Raw genomic sequence first — 18064 nt, 5'->3', positions numbered from 1 at the left:
AGCCGAGGCCTTTGGGAGGGCGTCCTGGGCAGCAGGGGCCCGGCACTCACAGGCGGTGGGCGGTGCGCGGCAGCACGTGCGCAGCCTCATCCAGCACCTTAAGGCCACCCTCCCAGTCATCCTGGTCAGCGTGGCTGTGGAAGAGCAGGCCGTAGAGGGCAGCACGCAGTGTGAGGTCATCCTCGGCCCCTGTGGCAGGGAAGAGCAGAGGCCTCAGGGGGGCCAGGTTACCTGGCTCCTTGCTAACCCTCGCCCACTGGCCTCTGACCTCCCGGGACCCTCCCACCGCTTCACACTCCCCCTGATTGGGAGCCTTACTACACAGGTGCTGGAAGGCTGCAGCACAGATGTGAGGAGTGCTGCCTGCTACTGGCCCAGGTACCCTCCAGGCAATAGAACCAGGATTCTGTGTCCCTATCTGGTCTCTGCTGCTTTCTCCTGTGGGTCTGGGGGATCTTGCTCTAACAGAAGCGGCCTGGAGTGTGCGTGCATTAAAGGTCAGCATGTGGGACTCAGGTCACGCAGCACGTCTCGAGGATGTGGGTATCTTATGCGTCTCAAGTATGGACCAGGTTGGACCTGCACACAGCCTTGTCCACCCCTGAGGTCATGGCTGACTTGGTGCTTGTGCGCTGCATTTGTGATCCACCTGCAGTCCCCGCTCACTCACAGAAGTGGCTCAGTAAGACTGTGTGAGCTGGACCACTCTGGCTTAATGTGCTGCCCACCCTCTGCAGGCTCAGGGCCCAGCAGGCCCACCCTTCCGGCCTGGAAGCTCAGTGGCTGGGTGAGGAGCCTGTCACTTCCAGGGTCCTCCTTGATGTCCAGCCCCTCCTCCTCCAACTGGCTTAGTTACAGTGGCTTCTGGAGCAGCCTGCACCCCCTGCTGGCCATCTCCTCTGCGAGCTGTCACCTGGGTGGCTTTGGGCCACACCAGGCCAGACCCAGGTCCACTCTGGCACTGGAGCTTCTCAGACGGTGAAGTCCTCCACGCCTGCTCCCTCTCCAGAGATGCCAGCACTTTTCTTGTCGTTTAGAAACAATATCACAATAAGGGAAGCAGAAACTCCTTCTTTCCAGTGCCTGATCCAGCACCACTTGGGACAGGCTGCAAGGTGCTGAGAGTGGGCTGGGCCCTCCTGAGCCATGCCCAGGGCCGAGACTGCCGGTGGTCCCAGCCAAAGTGGGGAGCAAGGAGCTTCCTTCTCTTTCTGAGGCGGTTCTCTTATTTCTCCAGAGCAGGAGTGCTGGGGCAAGAACCGAACATGCTCACGGCTGAGAGAGGGCCCTGTAGCAGTGCCCAGAGTGGTGTCCATGGTCTGCTGGCCCTCTCCTGACCCAAGTGTGGCTGCAGGAGGTGGTCCACTTCTGAACCTGGGAACCACTATTTGAATCTGTCACCTAAAGCATGGCAGCTGAACAAGTGGAGGTGCAGGGTGGAGATCTTGCCACCAACCTACCTGGAGGCTGCACTCCAGCAGCGTCTCAGCATGGAAGAGGGCTGAGTGGGCGGAGCTGGCCATGGGGTCTTGGGCCACACCATCCCTACTAGTGCAAGCATTTGTGCGCCACAGAACCTGACAGTTCTGCTGCCGAGTTGATGCAAAGTATTTCCCACACTTTCCTTTTCAATTTTCTGCATCTGTGGGAAAGTGTGCCCCTGGCCACAGGTTGCCTGTGATACCCAGTTCTGCTGAGACTTCCTTCTCCGTAGCCCTTTCATCTGCCGTTGGTTTCCGTGGGAGGAGGTCCCCCACAGGCCTGGCTGCTTCCTGCTCCAGGGCTCTCTGCATCTCCCTCATGCAGCACTCGAAGAGAGCCTTTCTGCATGGCCTCAGTGCTCAGCTCACATCTAATTCTCCACAGACACATTTTTAAAATCTTTAAGTCAATTTTCTCTCTAAGTAGACTCCACAGTGCTCAAGGCTGGGGACCACCTTCCTTATCTAGGGTTGGAAGACCCACCCAGCACAGGCCAAGTCTCTTGACAGAGAGGGAGGACCATTTTTAGGAGATAACCAACTGCTCTGTAAACTGGACCTGGAATCGTAGAGTGCCGTTCTAACGATCTAAGGTCAGGTGTTTCTTTTCCTTCTTCGGGAGTCTATCTCCACACGATTTAATAGCAAGTGTGATTTATCTGTCAGAGTAACCTGGAGGCCAGTGCTGGCCCTGGACTTGCAGGGTGTGGCCCTGGAGAAGGCTGGAGCACAGCCCGGGGCCTCTGTAGGGTCACTGTGAAGGTGCCGAAAAGACACGCCTGCAGTCACAGAGACCAGGCAGCCTCCTGCACGGGGCATGGGCTCTGAAGGCACAGAACACCGGAACCGTCCAAATCCTTTCCTCCCCTCGCCCAGAGCATGGGAGTCCCGCACCCACCAACCTGGGAGAAAGTGGCCCTCAGCTGTCATCCTGCTGCTCTGGAAGTCCGCCGTGGGCCACTGATGCAGCAGCAGCGTGTTTCCTTTCTCCTGCAGGAGAGACAAACGGCGCACACTCTGGAGGACTGTGGTGTGTGCTTTGGGAGAGGCCCACTCTCTCCAGGCCTGTTCCACACAGTCCTGAGCTCCAGCCACAGCAATCAGGCAAGAGAAGCAGGTGAAAGAAACGCAAACAGGAAACAGAAGAGTTAAATTCTCTCTGTTTGCTGATGACATGCTCCTATATCTAGAAGACCCAAAAATATCCACCAGAAGATGGAAGTTGACAGAAGAATTCAGCCACATCACAGGACACAAGATCAACACTCATGAATCCACAGCCTTCCATGCTCCAATGATGAATCTGCTAAAAAAGAAATTAGGAAAACTATTCCATTTACAAAAACCTCCAAAAAATGAGAATAAATCTAACCCCAAAAGTGGAAAATATCTATAATGAAAACATTAGAACATTGAAGAAAGAGATTGAGGAAGACTTAGAAGATAGAGACACCTCCCATGCTCTTGTATAGGCAGAGTTAACACTGCTAAAATGTTCACACTACCAAAAGTCACCTACAGATTGAATGCAATCTCCATCAAAATACCAATGATATTCTCCTCAGAACTAGAAAAAACAGTCCTAAAATTCACTTGGAAGAATAAGAGACCCAGAATAGCCAAAGCAGTCCCAAACAAGAAGAGCGATGTCGGAGGCTTCACGGTACTCGATGTCATATTACTCTGCAGAGCTACTGTAGCCAGACACCAGACAGACTCAGAGACCAGTGCAGCTGAAGATACAGACTTTCAGTCATCTGATGCTCGACAGAGGGGCCAAAATAAGTGTTGGAGTAAAGATGGCCATTTTAACAAATGGTGGCTGGAAAGCTGGATATTAATATGTAGAAGAATGAAATTAGATCCCTAGCTCTTACTCTGCACAAAAATCAACTCAAAATGGATCAGAGATGCAGGAATTAGACCAGAAGCTGTGCTACTGCTAGAAGTAAACAGACCAGTGATCCAACACGTTACCGTAGACAATGACTCCCTCAACGGGACCCTAAAGCCCAAGAAATAAAACCCAGAATCAATAAATGGGATGACATCAAATTAAAAGCTTCTGCACAGAAAAAGAAATGATTCAGAGCATGAGGAGAGAGCCGACAGAACAGGATGAAATCTTTGCCAGATACTTTTCTAATGGGGGATTAACATCCAGAATATGTAAAGAACCCCCAAAACTTTACATCAAAAAACTGAATAACCCAATCAATAAATGGGCAAAAGAACTAAACAGACACTTCTCAAAGGAAGAAATACAAACGGTCAACAAATACATGAAAAAAATGTTCAACATCTCTAGCAATCAGGGAACTTCAGATAAAAACTATATTGAGATTTCATCTCACTCCAGTCAGAATGGCAATCATCTAGAATACAAACGATAATCAATGCTGGCGAGTGTGATGCGTTCTGTTGTCATATATAACAAATTAAAATCAAGAACAATAAAAAAAATGCTGAAAGAGGGTAACTCGTCAACCCGGATTCTACATATAAAGAAAATGCCCTTAAGAATGAAGATAAAATAAAGGTATTTTCAGATGAAAGATTGAAAGTATTAATCACCAGCAATAAATGCTAAAGGAAGTTCCTCAGCCTGAAGGCAAATTATACTAGGTGATTGTGGTATCACAAAAAAACAATGACTAATGCAAAAAATGGTCAATGCAAAAAAGAATAATTTTGATATTTTCCTCTTAATTTTTGACATGAATCATATAACTCTAAAAATTAGAGCAGTGTTTGTGTGACATAATAAATTGCAAATGCAATATTTAAAAAATGCTGGTGAGGATGAGGGGGAAAAGGATACACTTGTACATATTTGGGAAGACTGCAAATCAGGGCGACCACTCTGGCAAGCAGGATGGAAACTCCTCAAAAGGCTAGGAATGAAACCACCAGTGACCTGGCTGTCCCACTCCTCGGTATGGATCTGGAAAGAGCTACATCAGCACACGGCAGTGATTCAGCTACTTCAGTGTCCATCGCAGTGCACAATAGCCCAGCCATGGAACCGCCCCGGTGCTTGTCAGCAGATGGATGGACCCAGAGAAGGCGGTTTACATGCACAATGGAGTTGTACTCAGCCATCAAGAAGAGAGAAATCATGGCATTTACGGATAGATGGGTAGAACAGGAGCCCGCCAGGCTAGGTGGAAAAGCCAGACTCATGAAGGCAAGGGCCCAAAATTCTCTGTGGTATGTGGAGCTAGATAGAGCAAGATGCAGGGTGGGCGGGAGGGAAGGTGTGTGGTGATGGGTCCCGTGGAAGTAGGAGTGCAGGAGAGGAGGGGACTGAGGGAGAGGGAGGAGCTTTGGGACCTGGGGGTGCTGAGCACCCCACCACAGGGAGCCAGCTGTAAGTAGACCACAGGAAGGCCAGAGAGGAGGGGAGGGGCTGGGAAAGGGCAGCAGGAAATGTGACTGGTAACAAACCACAGGAACCACAGCCAGACTGCACACGTCACCCTCACCAAGGGTGCCAGCAAGACGAGATACACCCCAGAGCACACACACCACGCACTCACTCCACTCCACCCATACCACACACCATCCACTCCACACACGCCACAAACCATGCCACACACCCACGCCACACAGAGCACACACCCCACACCATACAGGACAAGCCCGACACCGTCACCTGCCAGGCACTACACACCATGTCTCCATGCTCCATGCCACAAATATAATCACACGCGTACCACACACACCATGCAGACCAGTCCCCTGGCAGCCTGCATCTTGCAGTGATGTGAAATCTCTAGTGAGTCTTGGCGCTGACCCAGTGTGACGGAAGCACACTGGGAAGAGTGTCTGGACGCAGAGGAACGGCGTGCAGAGGCAGGTCACTGCTCAACAGAGGAGAAGAGCAAAGGCACCATCTGGCTCAGCCCTTCAGACCAGCAGGACAGGCGGAAGCAAAGACCAGGGAGAGGAAGTGCAGAGCCTCGGGGAAGGCCCTGGCAGGGTGGCTCTCAGGCTTGGGGACCGCTGTGTGGCTGATGTCCATGAAGGGCTGAGACAATCTGTGCCTAGCCACCCAAAGGTAACAGGGCGACCCCCACAGAGCTGCTTAAGAGGAAAGCACCGTGTGGGGGAGGCCCCAGGGGCTCCGAGCTCAGCGCCCGCCTGCGGGGACCTTGAGCTTGTGGTAGTGGCTTGGGCAGGCACCCCACCCTGGGGACCTCAGGCTAGCCCACACCCCTGCCCACCTGCTTCCTGGCCTCCGTCTGGTTGATGATGCCGATGAGCTTCTGGACGGCCCCCTTGGCCTTCTTCCTGTTGACAGCTGAGGATAGGAGTGGCAGCCAGGCGTTCCAGCAGTGACGAGCGGCCAGCATCACCAGGGCACTGCTGCCTGCGAGGCCCCCAAACCTGAAAGCACATTCCACACCCAGAAGGAGCAGGCGCAGGCGGCGGTTGCTGACCACACCTCCCCGAGGGGGGCACTGCTTCCGCGGGGGGTGGGGGGGCGTGGGGTTCCCTGTGCCACTCTGCAGGTGCTTGTGCCCCCCTCAGCGAGGCCTAAAGCCCACCCAGCCAGTTCTCCCTGCACAGCAGGGCAGCAGTGGTCTCCTGGCCACCTCTCCTCAAGCGCCCAGGCCTGGCCTGGCCTTGCTCAGGCCACTCAGGGGCCTCTGGTCAGCGCTCCTATGGATGGTCCCAGGATCACTCAGGGCAGCCAGTGGCCTCTGGTATCCCTGGGCCCCTTGTTGGGGGGCCCAGTCCTCCCTGCACCACCTGGCTGCTCCTGGGGCTTCAGTGGCCCAGCAGGCACCCCGTGCCCGGGCTGCGCGGTGCTGTCTGCACACCTGGCACTCTCCACAAAGGCCTTGGCGGCCACCAGCCGCAGCTGCTTCCTCCCCTTCAGGTTTTCCATGATGCTTTGGCCCTGGATGCAGGTAGCTGTGCACAGCATCTCCGCCACCAGCTGGGTCTCCACCCTGGGGCAAGAGGGCTTGAGGAGGGAGGCCATCTGTCGCAGGCCTGCGTCCCTCCCTGGGAGTCTGTGGCCTCACCTGTGGCCCTTGAGATGGGGGCACCTCCCTCCCTCCTGTGTGCAGCTCCCACCCCCTCAGAATTGGAGCAGCCACGGGGATGTGCCCCACTGGCTGGGGGCCAGGGCCTCTGGCCTCCGGGGCCCTGCCATTGGCTGGAGCACACATGTGGCTGGGGTCTTGGACACTTGCCCTGGTTGTTCACTCAGAACCCACAGGGGGAAAGGCCACGGGGAGAGCTGGGCAGCCATGCTGGGGTAGAGAGCATCACCAGGACACCTGGCTGTGGAGGGAGCCGTGGGCCTGATAGTTAGCTTTCGTCAATGGGCTCTCCATGACTGGGCCTTGTTAACTCTTGAGAGTGACCTTATGAGAGACCCCAAACCAGGATTAACTGTCTGAGCCTAGTTATCCACAGAACTGAGAGCATTAACTCATTTGGGGGCCAACTGTGGGCAGCAGTGGGCCAGCAGGTCCAGCCGGGCTCTGTGTGCTGGGCCAAAATGAGGTGGTGCTCTCTGCACCCAGCTCAGCTGGGACATCCTCCTGCAGAGCCACTCAGAGCCCTCTGAGCATTTCCTGTGGCCTGGGCACCTGCCCATCACACACACTAAAGCGTGGCCCCCACCACTGCAGGGAGCACACCCTTGCCATTCAGTTCAGAGTTCACCCTGTGAGAAACAGGCTGGTCCTGGAGAGATTCTTTCAGGGACCAGAGTCCTGGAGGCCAGCCACACCTGGCCCTTCCTAAAGCAGACAGAGGAGGAAGGCGCTGGCTTTGGCCTGCAAGGATCTGCCCTGCAGTAGGAATCTGGTCTGGAAGGGAAACTGAGGCTGAGTGATGAGGGCAAGGGAGCTGAACACACTTGAGGTGAGCACGGCTCGGGTCCATGCTGTGCGCTGGCATCCTGGAAATCAGGGTGGTCTTTCTGAGGCAGTTGCTGGATAGGGTGTCCTAGGAGTGTCCTCAAGGTGAGATCTGTCCTTGGGCTTATTTGAACCTGTGTCCTTACTGATTTTCCTACTCTGTTCTCCTGGGGGCTGTTAGACTCTCCGCTACTGCTGTGTAGCATGCACGGCTGTGCTTCACCACTGAGGAACACCTCCCTCCGATGCACCTGGGCTGGACCGCGTCTGTGTGATGCAACCCAGTGGCTGATGGAGCCTGTCCTGGGGGAGCACTGGGAGAGCTGCGTCTGCCTGGGGGCATTGCTGGTCCCTAAAGGGGCACTGGCTCCTGCAGGGTTAAGGGGCCAAGGCTGCCCCCTGCTCTCCTGTGCTCCTGTTCCTCTCCACTCTCCTGAGTCTTTCCAACCTCTCCCGGCACATGTTCAGGAGACCTCTTGGTTGCCATAGGGACACCAACACTACCCTCGACTCAGACGGGGTTGCTGCACGGGCGACCCGACAGCTCTGAGGACAAGCTGTGGCTCCTCTTCCCGTCCTGTGGCACTGCTGCCAACACGGTTCCCTTCTGTGTTTCCATGGATCCCACCAGGCAGTGTGAGTTCTGCTCCAGTCAGGTGTCCTTTGCAGAATTCAAGAACTGGGGAGGTGGGAGGCCTTTTGTGTACCACCTGGGTGTTCAGTACTTCCCAAGCCTTGTTCCCATTTAGAACCACGTTCCTTTGGCTTGAAGCCTCTCCCCCCGCAGCTGCTGGAGCACATCTCCCAGACCCCCTCGCAGTGGGCAAGTCCTGTGGTGAGCAACGGCACCCGTCTCCACGGGGGGCGACAGTGGTCCACTAGTGATCTGCCCAAGACCCAGTGTAGACGGCAGCTTAGTCTCTGACCTCTCCTCTTCTCATGCCATTCGTATGTAGGTCATGGCGCCTGCGCACACGCCAGCCTCACCCTGAGGTGGGGGTTCTCAGAACCCAACTCCCAGGTCAAATGCCGGCTCTGCCTCAATGCCAGTGGGTGGCCCAACAGAGAGAATGAACCTCTGCCTGCCCCAGTCTCCTCGTCTGCAGTGTGAAACAGGACCCCTGCCCACTAAGAGCAGCCCTCCATGGGATGCCGGTCACAAGGCTGCTTGTCACCTTGTTCTGTCCACGTCTATGCACCTGGGAGTGTGGGAGGCCCTGGACCACAGAGGCAAGGGGTCAGTGAAGCTCCTCACTGGGTGTGTGGATGTGGCCCCCAAGATGCCCTTTGAGCAGGACCACACGTTGCCCAAGCTCACCCTTGTGAGAATTTGGTCAAGCTCTCAACTCTTGCCCACATGGGCTGACCCGACCAGGCCACGAGAGCCAGGAGGACCTGAAAGATGAGACTGGCAGACGGGGCCCAGGCCAGGGACACAAGCCCTTGGAGGTTCTCCTGAATCCAGCCACAGAGGGCTCCTCCCAGCCTCAGGGTTGTAGCTCGGGAAGGCCCTGAGGGCAGGACTCTGCAGCAGCCCACGAACCCCTCATATTCAGAAAGGGGACAGTCAGGCCCCAGTGATTGCCATTCCAAATGAGAATACAGAAGCAATGGAGGGGAAGGGAGGTGCCCAGGGTATGTGGGGGCAGGTCCTGTGGGAGACAAGGCGGGAGTGGGCAGGCGGAAGGTCAGTGTCACTGATTCTACCCATGCTCCTTCCATCATGACCTGACTGGTTCAGGCATATCCTAGTGTCTTCAGAGTGACCTTCACAAGGCTGTCTCTGCTGGCCATGGAAGACCGTTGATCCAAACCCCCTTGGTGGCCCAAACTCACATGACCCCAGGGGACGTGCTAGGAGGCGAGTCTGTGGGTGGCCTGGAGGACATGGGGTGGAGCTGCAGATGGGATCCGAGGGCCGCCTGGCCTTGTGCCTGTGAGCACGCAGGGAGGAGGTGCTGTCTGCAAGCTGTGTCCTGAGCTGTCTTCCAGCCTTGGAGCAGAACAGGAGCAGGGGCCTCCCTCCTTGGTAGTCCTTGGTCCCAGCAGTCTGGACTGACACCCCCTGCTCTATGTCCACCATGCCCACAGGCAGCGGGTCTCACCCGGCCTCAGGGTCCCTCTTGACACTGAGCTTTGTGGGGAGCTCTGTGGGGAGCTCCGTGGGACAGGGAGACAGGAGGTGGAGGCCATCTATGCACGAGGGCAGGCCTGGGTGGAAACTCACAGGATGACCTGGGGCCCCGCCAAGCCCACAGCAGCCATCTTAACTCAACATGCTCATGTGCCCACACCCTGGTCCATATCCTGATACCTGCTCATGCACCTGGCTTCTCTGGGGGCCTTGCTCCTGCCTATGTCACCGATAGAATGTCATTACGGAGGTTACTTACGGACCGAACACCCTCAGGTACTTGATGCCCAACTGTGTGGCCATCTGACCGCAGGTCATGGTGATCTCATGATCATGGGCCGCATAGGCAAAGTGGGTCAGCCTGGTCAGCGTCTGCAGCTCCACCAAGGGCTCTGACCAGCTGCACTCGGAGGCCATTTTCACCACCTTCCCAGGAGGGAGGACCAGAGAGAGGGGTGTCACGTGGGTGACCATGACTCCCACAGGCTGTGGCTCACAGCAGTGAGTCTGCTGCCAGCCTGGAAAGCCAGGGGATTCTGAGGTCTGGACACGGCCAAGCATTTGCTAAGCTTAGGTCATTCGGGGTAGCCATTCCAGACACCTCTGTGATCGGCAAACACCACTGCACTGTGGACACCACACTGGCCACGCTGCTGTCCCCGACACGTGGTAGCTGCTGTCCCAGTACAGTGTGCAGGTCCCCACAGATGCCTCTGCCGTGTGCAGAGAGCTTGGCCAGGGTGGAGGCCCAGAGGCACACCAAGACAAAGGACCACTCCAGACAGCAGCCGGGGCTGTGGGCTTGGAGGGGTCCACAGCGTTCTGTGGGAGAGTGCCGTGGTAAGAAAGTGGGTGGGCTTGAGTTCTGAGCCCCAGGCAAGACCCTCTGAGGCTGGTTTCCTAGTCCCTCTCTGCACTGAGCTGTCAGGCTCTAGGACACCATGACACCCACCTGGGCCAGGGGGGGCACGGCGAAGTCCATGAGGCCCAGCCCGTTGCAGGAGTACATCTCCAGAGCTACGAGGACTCTAGTCACAGAGCTGATGTCCTCGTTGGTGCTCTGTGGAAAGCAAGGGGCTCTGAGTGTCCGTAAGCCTGAGGCACTGGGGAGGGCGGGCAGGGAGGACCTGGAGTGTTCCTGAATTTCAAGGCGAGTTTCATGGCAACAGTCATCCTGGGAAATACATAGTCATTTTGCCTGAGGCTACATTGTATCCATCTGCCTCCAGGTTGCTTCCCAAGTAATGAGCAGGCTGAGGCTGTGCAGGCCAGAGCAGGCCAGGCAGTGCTGTCTCCTGCTCGGGGAAGGGGCTAAGGTGGAGGCTGAAGGGCCTGGGGCAGCAGCTGCCCAGGCGGGGGCTCCTCCTGCCTCCTCTCCTGGCTCCTTCCCTGCTGTCCCCAGTGATGGGGCCTCATAGGCTCTGTCTGTGGAAGCAGGGTTGTTCTGGCCCGTCCCTTTCCAGTTCTCCCCCACACCCTGTGTTCCCAGCTTGGGGGCCTTGGCACCGGCCAAGGAGGTAACCATCTGCTGATGAGTGGCGCTGAGTGTGGGCAATGTCTCCTGAGGTCCAGGCTCAGGCCTTGCAGCAGGCTGGGCTCCTGGCCCTTGAGCGCAGCTGGGGCGGTGGTCTCAGTGGGAAGATGGCCTCCAAACCTTGCGAAGGGCAGTACTCCCCACTCTGGTCAGGCCTGGGGCCCAAAGGAGGATCGAGGGCCACTCTCTGGAGAAGGTGGCCTGCAGGTGCCCCATGGGCCCTGCTTGCACACACCTGGCCCGCAGTGACCACTGGGCTCACCTGCTCGTCGATGCCCAGCCGGGGCCCGATCTGCTGCTGTGCCATCTGCTTGGCCTTCACCCAAGTGGCAATGAGCTGCTGCCGCACACGGGTGGGCACCACCTCCTCGGGCACGCTCCCGCTGGTCTGGCTCAGCGCAAACTCGCAGACCTGCAGCGCACAGGGCCTCCTTCCCAGATCTGCCTCAGGCAGAGGCGCGATGTCCCCACTGAGTGCCCAACAACACAGAGGCACAGCTGCTGCCCAGATGGCTCATGCTTTCTTGCTGACCACCACCAGTGCTCTGGCTGCCACCCAGGGAGCAGGTCAGACCCACGTTCACGCCCTCAGCAAGTGAGGCCAGGCATTCCCCCGCTGCTGTGGCAGGTACTGGATCTGGACGTGGACAGCCAGGGCCGGGACCCTGCACATGTGCCCTGAATCCACTGTGGATTTTCTCATGGTGACAGGACAGGGCCTGTGGGCTGGCCTGGACCCCCAGCTCCGGCCCTTGCCTGCCGAGTGCCTGTTTCCTCACCTTCACAGAGGCTGAAGCCTGTGCGAGGGTCACGGCTCAGAGCCCGGGCAGAGCAGTGAGCACGGCCACCAGAGGTGGCCACTCACCAGCCAGGGCTGGCCTCTGAGCCCTGGCATGGGTTCTGGTCCTCCAGACTGCAGAGGCACGCAGCTTCCACATCTTCCCTAAGTCCCCTCCATCATGTCCCCCATGCCCCCTGTCCCCTCTATGCCCCCTCACCCCCACGCTCTGGTTTTCGTGTGGCTGCACTATCTGCCAGATGCCTGGGTGGGCATGGGCAGAGGCTCTATGACTGTCCTCCCCATCTTCTCCCCCATGTGTGTCCAGGCTGCTGTCCAGGTCCCCTCCCTTCTCTCCCCCTTGCCTTTGGGCCTGGGGAAGCTGTACCTCCACTGCTGTTCGGATCTCAGTGGCAGCCGCCGAGTCCAGGGGGATGTGAAACGTGTTTGGTTTCGGGAGGTTTTTTGCCTTCTCCGGCGTCTGGGTGGGGATCCAGCTGATGATCAGGCCTCGAGCCAGGGCACTGCAGAGCATCACCAGCAGGACCGCGTCCCTAGAAGACAGGGTAGAGGCCCAGGCCCTCGAGCCCCTGCAGAGACACTGGGATCTGTGGTGACCACTTGTGTTTACGGACCCATCTGCCAAGATGTAGCAGAATGGAGCCGCCCACTGTCCTCAGGGAAGCTCAGGGTCGGTGGCTAGGATTGGGGAAAGAGCCGGGAGTCCCTGCTGCTGATGGGGAGGCAGGACCCAGGGCCCCTCCTGCAGAGCGGGACACCCTGGCCACAGGATGGGCTCCCGAGTGCCCAGGGTGGGCTGGCAGGGCAGGAAGGCCACTGTACCCATGCTCGTGTGCCAGGGTGTCCCGGAGGCCCTGGGAGATATCCAAGTCTGATTCCCAGGTGTAACGGGCCAGCTGAAGACATTAGACACAGGGCTTGTGGGACACCGTGGTCTGCACACACCAGGAGTGGGAAATCAGCCTGGCAGACGCTCGTGGGCAGGGGCACGGCAGGGAGCTCAGCCTCAGGCTGCCCGTCTCTCCTGAGCCATCTGCTGGACCCCAGGCTGCAGCCTGCGCAGGTGGTGCCCTGGGAAAGGTGAGTGCAGCACGTGGCACTATGTCACGGGATGTTCTGCATTGCTCATCACTTAAAGTCATCATGGACATGTGGCTGCATCCTCGCCCATTCTAGCTCCTACTAGAATCTGGTGTAAAATAATTAAAGTCCTGTTGTTCAGACCAAAAAGCAAACCAACAAAAAAAAATACATTAAAATTAATCTTTCTGATTTAACTGGGAAACCAGTCTCTCAAGTTGACACACACCTGGATGTGGGAAACCCAGACACAACCGAAACCCAGGAGGAGGTGCATAGGCAGCACTCTCCCCCGTCTTCAGAGCATAGGCCTGGCCCCTGCTGACCTCTGTAGGACCCAGAGCAGACATGCCTGACCCCACAGCTGCAAGGGTCTTGGGGCTCCTTGCTCTGCCAGTCTGCACCCACCACGCCACACCCACCCTTGGTGGTCAGAGGCCTTGATGATGCTCAGGAGCTTATGCAGGGGGTCCACCAGCTCCCTCTGCCGCCCGGCCACGATGAGATGGTGGTTGTGGTTCAGCATGTAGACGGCGGCATTTTGCACCACCCAGGCCTCCCCGATCTCCAGCCCGATCTCCGCCGAGCGCAGCCAGTTGTTCATGGTGTACTCCGACAGGCTTTCTATCCAAGTTCTGCAAATGCACACCCACCAGCATTGGCCACATGCAGGTCTTTCCAGAGGAAGCCGCTGCAAGCTCTCCTGGTCTGGAGGGGTGCTCCAACTGTGGGTGCTGCCCTCCCTGAACCCCACAGCCCTCTGCACCTGCCCCTCAGCTTGAGGAGTGGGACTCTTGGCCCCTCCCTCCTGGGTGCCGCCCTCCTGCTCTTCCCATGTGTGAGCTCTCCTCGGCCACTGGATCCTGTCACTCACCTGCTTGGAGGAGGAGCAGCGGGCCGAAGCCTTGCCCACCCCGGCAGCCGCCCTTGCCCCCGGCCTCCCCACCCTTCTGCAGTTTGCCTGCCCTGTCACACACAGAGCTGCTCCCTCTCTGTCCTCTGCCCCTATTGCTGACCCTGGGGGCTCACGCTGACCAACAGTGGGAAAAGTGAGAAGAGCTCACTGGAGCGGGAGAGTGGGATCTATGTAAAGGCACCCCTGCTCACGCTCCTCCTGCCAGGCTGCACTGCCAACTGCACACACCTTCTGTGATCCTGGTCCGTGTCGAACACTCTGATCTCTTGTGTGACAACGGGACTGCTTTGTCAGTTGGGAGGATGTTCCCACTGCAGTCCCAAGGATACAGAGGGCCCTTCCACCCTTAGCTGGCACATGGGCAGGAGTCGCCACCCACCTGTATGTGATCCACTCTGGGTTCGTTTCTGGGGGCTCAGGCACGTAGCCAGCTGGGTGCTGGCTCAAGTCCTCAGGGGGGACAGCCTGGTCATTCAGCTCTACACCTTCTGTGTGCAGCAAGTGGATGGTGGCCTGTAAGAGAGTGTGTGGCTGGAGGGGTCATGGGCAGGCAGGGCCCAGCCCCAGGGAACAAACAGCCAGGCATTTCTCCTTAAAGCTAGGGTTCTGAAACACAAAACACTGGAGTAGACTCCTGGGTAGAACCGCCCCCCACACACCTGTCACCTCACTGCAAAGACACACCTTGGGGAGAGAAGAGCTAGTGTCAGCACAGCCCCACCCACCACCCCCTCTACAGATTAGATGCTTCTTCCTGCTGCCAAATGCCCAGCCATCTCTGAATCTCCTGATTGCTTTGTGAATCTGCTTTCCAGAAAAGGGCTGCTAAGCCCACAGGGGTGGGAGGGAACTTCAGGAGAAGTGGGGCTGGTGCTGTCTGGATAAACCCCACAGTCATGGCCACCTGTGTCCACCATCTGGGGATCAGCTTCCTGAGCACAGGGCTTGGCTTCAATCCATGCCATGGACCCAGAGCCTCAGCCAACAGGTCAGCAAGGACTTCCTGCCACTGAGGGACCCCAGAGGAAATAACATGCACAGGCTTGGAGAATTCTGAAGTCCTGAAGTCACCTCCAGCCCAGGCACAGGCACAGGCTGGGAGCTCATGCTGGCCTTAGAGTGGGCCTGGATCCAGCTGGCTGCATTCTACCTGGCTGACCGAGCTGGGCAGGCAATGTGTCTCAGTGCCCACACATGCAGGGGGTCAGGGCAAGGCCCTGGGTGGGGCCCAAGGGAGCGCCCAGCAGAGATGACAGCTCCTCCAAAGGCTTCCAAAGTCCTCTCCAAATATAAGTCCCCCAGTGGAAAGACAATGACCTGTTGTGCCTATGTGCCTTCGGACTCACCATCTAGAAGTCATTTCTAACAAAAGGTCACAGCAATACACAGCATGACAGGTTTTGATTTGCACCTTCCTCCTGGAAGAGCTTCCAAGGACTTGGGAAATTTTCCTTCCGTGACCCACTGTTTTGGGAGCCCAGGTGGGGCCTCTGATAAAGATCTCCAGCATGTTAACAAGATACAGCGATGCTGTCGCCCACGGTCACGGTGGCCCCACAGAGAAGCAGGAGCCTTGGGACGCACCTCAGCGCTGATGAACCCCACCTCTGCGAACTTCCGCAGAAGGCTGTGGGACCACTGCTTCGGCAGCACCCCTTCCGACTGGCCCCAGTTCTCCCGCACAGAGCCTTCTGTGGTTCGCTTCTTCCTTCCTGGGGAGGTGGAGCAGGAAGAGGGTGAAGAAAAACTCGGGAACTCTGTGGCCCTGTTCTGGGGCTCTCCTCAGCTTCCTGCAGGGGGCGTGCGCTGTCAAAGCTGGGGATGGTGTCAGACTCCTGTCCAGTGACAGGGGCTGTGATGACAGTCAGTGGCAAGCTTGTTGCCGTCACAACCCTGAGGACCCCGAGTCCCTCTGTAAACAGTGTGCTCTTGATATACCCTGCAACTTCCTCTGTGTGCTTTAAGTCATCTAGGGACAACTTAGGCACCTCACACAGGGTGGGTGAGACGTAAGTGGCTGTCACACTGTATGGTACAGAGAATAGTGACAAGAAACACGTCTGACATGTTCAGAACAGATCAAGCTTTGTTCAAGGGTTTTCAGACCTCGACTGGCTGAGTCTGGGTTCACAGGGCCCAGGGACATGGGGGGCAGGCTGCACACACATTCAGAAACCCCACTTTCCATTTGAAGGCTCCTCTGGACCTGTGTACCGACTAGACTCGTTACTGTGGGGCCAGTCTGGCCTCTACAGGAGGAAGCCCCCTCCCCCGTGGCCCTCAGAGGGAGGAGCCTGGCCTTCTGAGGCACCTTTGTTCAGGGTTGCCCTGGGCGAATACCTCTCTTCTGCCTTGGGGACTTCTTGGCCTTGAAGCTGTCATACAGCAGGCAGAAGCGGCTGGCTGTCCGGCACACATCCCACACCTCTTGCTTCCGAGCAACCTTGGCCAGCTCTGCCCAAATCTGGATTCTGCTCTCCAAAACACAAACAGGGGAGGAGCAGGCTCAGGCATAGCTGGTGAAGGTCGCAGACACACAGGTGACTGCCCTAGAGGAAAAGCCACGCTCCAGGGCTTTGGGTCTGTGCTCCAGCTGGACAGCTCTCGGGGCAGGTAGACAGTGGTCAGGGCCAGGAGTCAGGGGCAGCTCCCAAATTCCCCTCCCAGGGGTAGGGCAGGCCCTCTTGGGTTGATGCCGTGGTCTGGCCATCATGCAACACTGATGGCTGCAGCATGTGTCCCCTAAGGTGCACATCCTCCCAGGAGCACCTCCTCCCAGGCACACCCTCCCAGGTGCACGACCTCCCAGGAGCACATCCTCCCAGGTCCATCTCCTCCCAGGTGCACGCCCTCCCAGGAGCACCCCCTCCCAGGTGCATGCCCTCCCTGGAGCACTTCCTCCTAGGTCCACCTCCTCCCAGGAGCACCTCCTCCCAGGCACATCCTCCCAGGTGCACTTCCTCCCAGAGGGACACCACCTTCCAGGTGCATGCCCTCCCAGGTCCACCTCCTCCCAGGTCCACCTCCTCCCAGGAGCATGTCCTCTGCCCCAACAGGCCCTCCTTACTAGGCTCGGCTTTGAGCTTCTGTTCTCCAGAAAAGTCCCTTTCCTTGCTCACCTCTCCTGGTCATTCTCGTTTCCCAGACGCCGCAGATGCCCAGCAGCCTTGTCCACACTAAGCATGTGATGTCGAGCCTTTGCGAAGAGGTAGGAGAATCTGCCCCTGGTTTTCCCAGTGGAAACTGAGACAGAAAGCAAACTGTGAGGGTCGACATCATGTGCTGAGGAAAGGGGGACAGGAAGAGCAGCTGCGTTCAATGGGGACGCTGGCGATAACAGCAGACCGTGGCACCTGCCCTGCGGCAGCTGGCTCCTGGGGCTGAGTCTGTGCGGAGCTGGTGCGCATTGCTGTGTCCTCTGACAGTCAGTCGAGCTGACCGTGCTGGGTGTGGAGGGGCAGAGGTGGTCTGGGAATCCCGCCTGACCCTCCTTGCCACCCACTCTGTGACTGGGCCAACCAGCCAATCTTCCCATCAGAAGCATCGGCTCTGCCCCAACTCTCAACCCTGGCCCCTCCAGCAGCCCCATGGTCCCTCAAAGCCAAGTACTTTTATCTGCTTCCAGTAGGAAGTTCTGAGCCCACGGCTCCTTTTCCCGACAGATAAAAAAGGGCACCTAGAACTGAGCTGCATGCCCAGGGTAGCTGCTGGGGGACCCAGAGGACACTAGCCTGTCTCTGGCACCGGAGACGTCTGGGCAGGAGATTGGGCCTCAGGGATGGGCTTCCCCTGGGCTGACCCCCTGCCCTGTCAGACGGCACAGAAGACTCCAGGAGCCAGCCCTGCCCTCCTTCCCCAGGAGCCCCTGCACCTCAGCAGGGTGCAAAACTCCTCCTGCTGGTAGTGGGTGCTGACTGGGCCCCTCAGGTGAAGGGCACCTGACCCCAGGCTGCCAGCAGATCATGCTGAGTGTGATAAACCTGGAATGCCACACAGATGTGCATAGGTGACACCAACAGACCTACAGCTGCTCCTCAGTCTCCTGAGAACAAAATGAAACCAAGGAAGGAGGTGACCAGGGGGACAAGTGTAGCAGACAGGCGGCAGCCCTCCTGGGCTGTGACCCCACCCCATTCTCCTCTCCCTCCTCTTGGACATGATATACGGACCTTGCCGGCCCCCTCCAGACCACTGCTCCCAGGCTCCAGTCCCTGTGTGACCTGGTGTCAGAGCATGGAGCT

At 57.6% G+C, this 18064-nt stretch overlaps 1 protein-coding gene across 1 annotated transcript in view; it reads right to left on the bottom strand.

Annotated features, from left to right (window-relative positions):
• Cfap46 (cilia and flagella associated protein 46) overlaps positions 1-18064 on the bottom strand; it is an 82488-nt gene that overhangs the window by 47326 nt on the left and 17098 nt on the right. Inside the window, exons 14-26 of the mRNA XM_071610803.1 lie at positions 16943-17066; positions 16164-16294; positions 15408-15535; positions 14203-14336; positions 13330-13542; positions 12195-12360; positions 11291-11440; positions 10447-10554; positions 9754-9920; positions 6308-6439; positions 5708-5870; positions 2384-2471; positions 51-189 (exon numbers count right to left, since the gene is read on the bottom strand). Coding sequence (XP_071466904.1) covers positions 51-189; positions 2384-2471; positions 5708-5870; positions 6308-6439; positions 9754-9920; positions 10447-10554; positions 11291-11440; positions 12195-12360; positions 13330-13542; positions 14203-14336; positions 15408-15535; positions 16164-16294; positions 16943-17066 — 1843 coding nt within the window. The remainder of the gene's footprint in view (positions 1-50; positions 190-2383; positions 2472-5707; positions 5871-6307; positions 6440-9753; positions 9921-10446; positions 10555-11290; positions 11441-12194; positions 12361-13329; positions 13543-14202; positions 14337-15407; positions 15536-16163; positions 16295-16942; positions 17067-18064) is intronic.

The sequence above is a fragment of the Marmota flaviventris genome, chromosome 4 (assembly GCF_047511675.1).
Source record: "Marmota flaviventris isolate mMarFla1 chromosome 4, mMarFla1.hap1, whole genome shotgun sequence".
In the NCBI taxonomy this organism is placed as follows: Eukaryota; Metazoa; Chordata; class Mammalia; order Rodentia; family Sciuridae; genus Marmota; species Marmota flaviventris.
The sequence above is the reverse complement of the archived record's forward strand: the minus strand, read 5'-3'. Positions and strand labels throughout refer to the sequence as shown.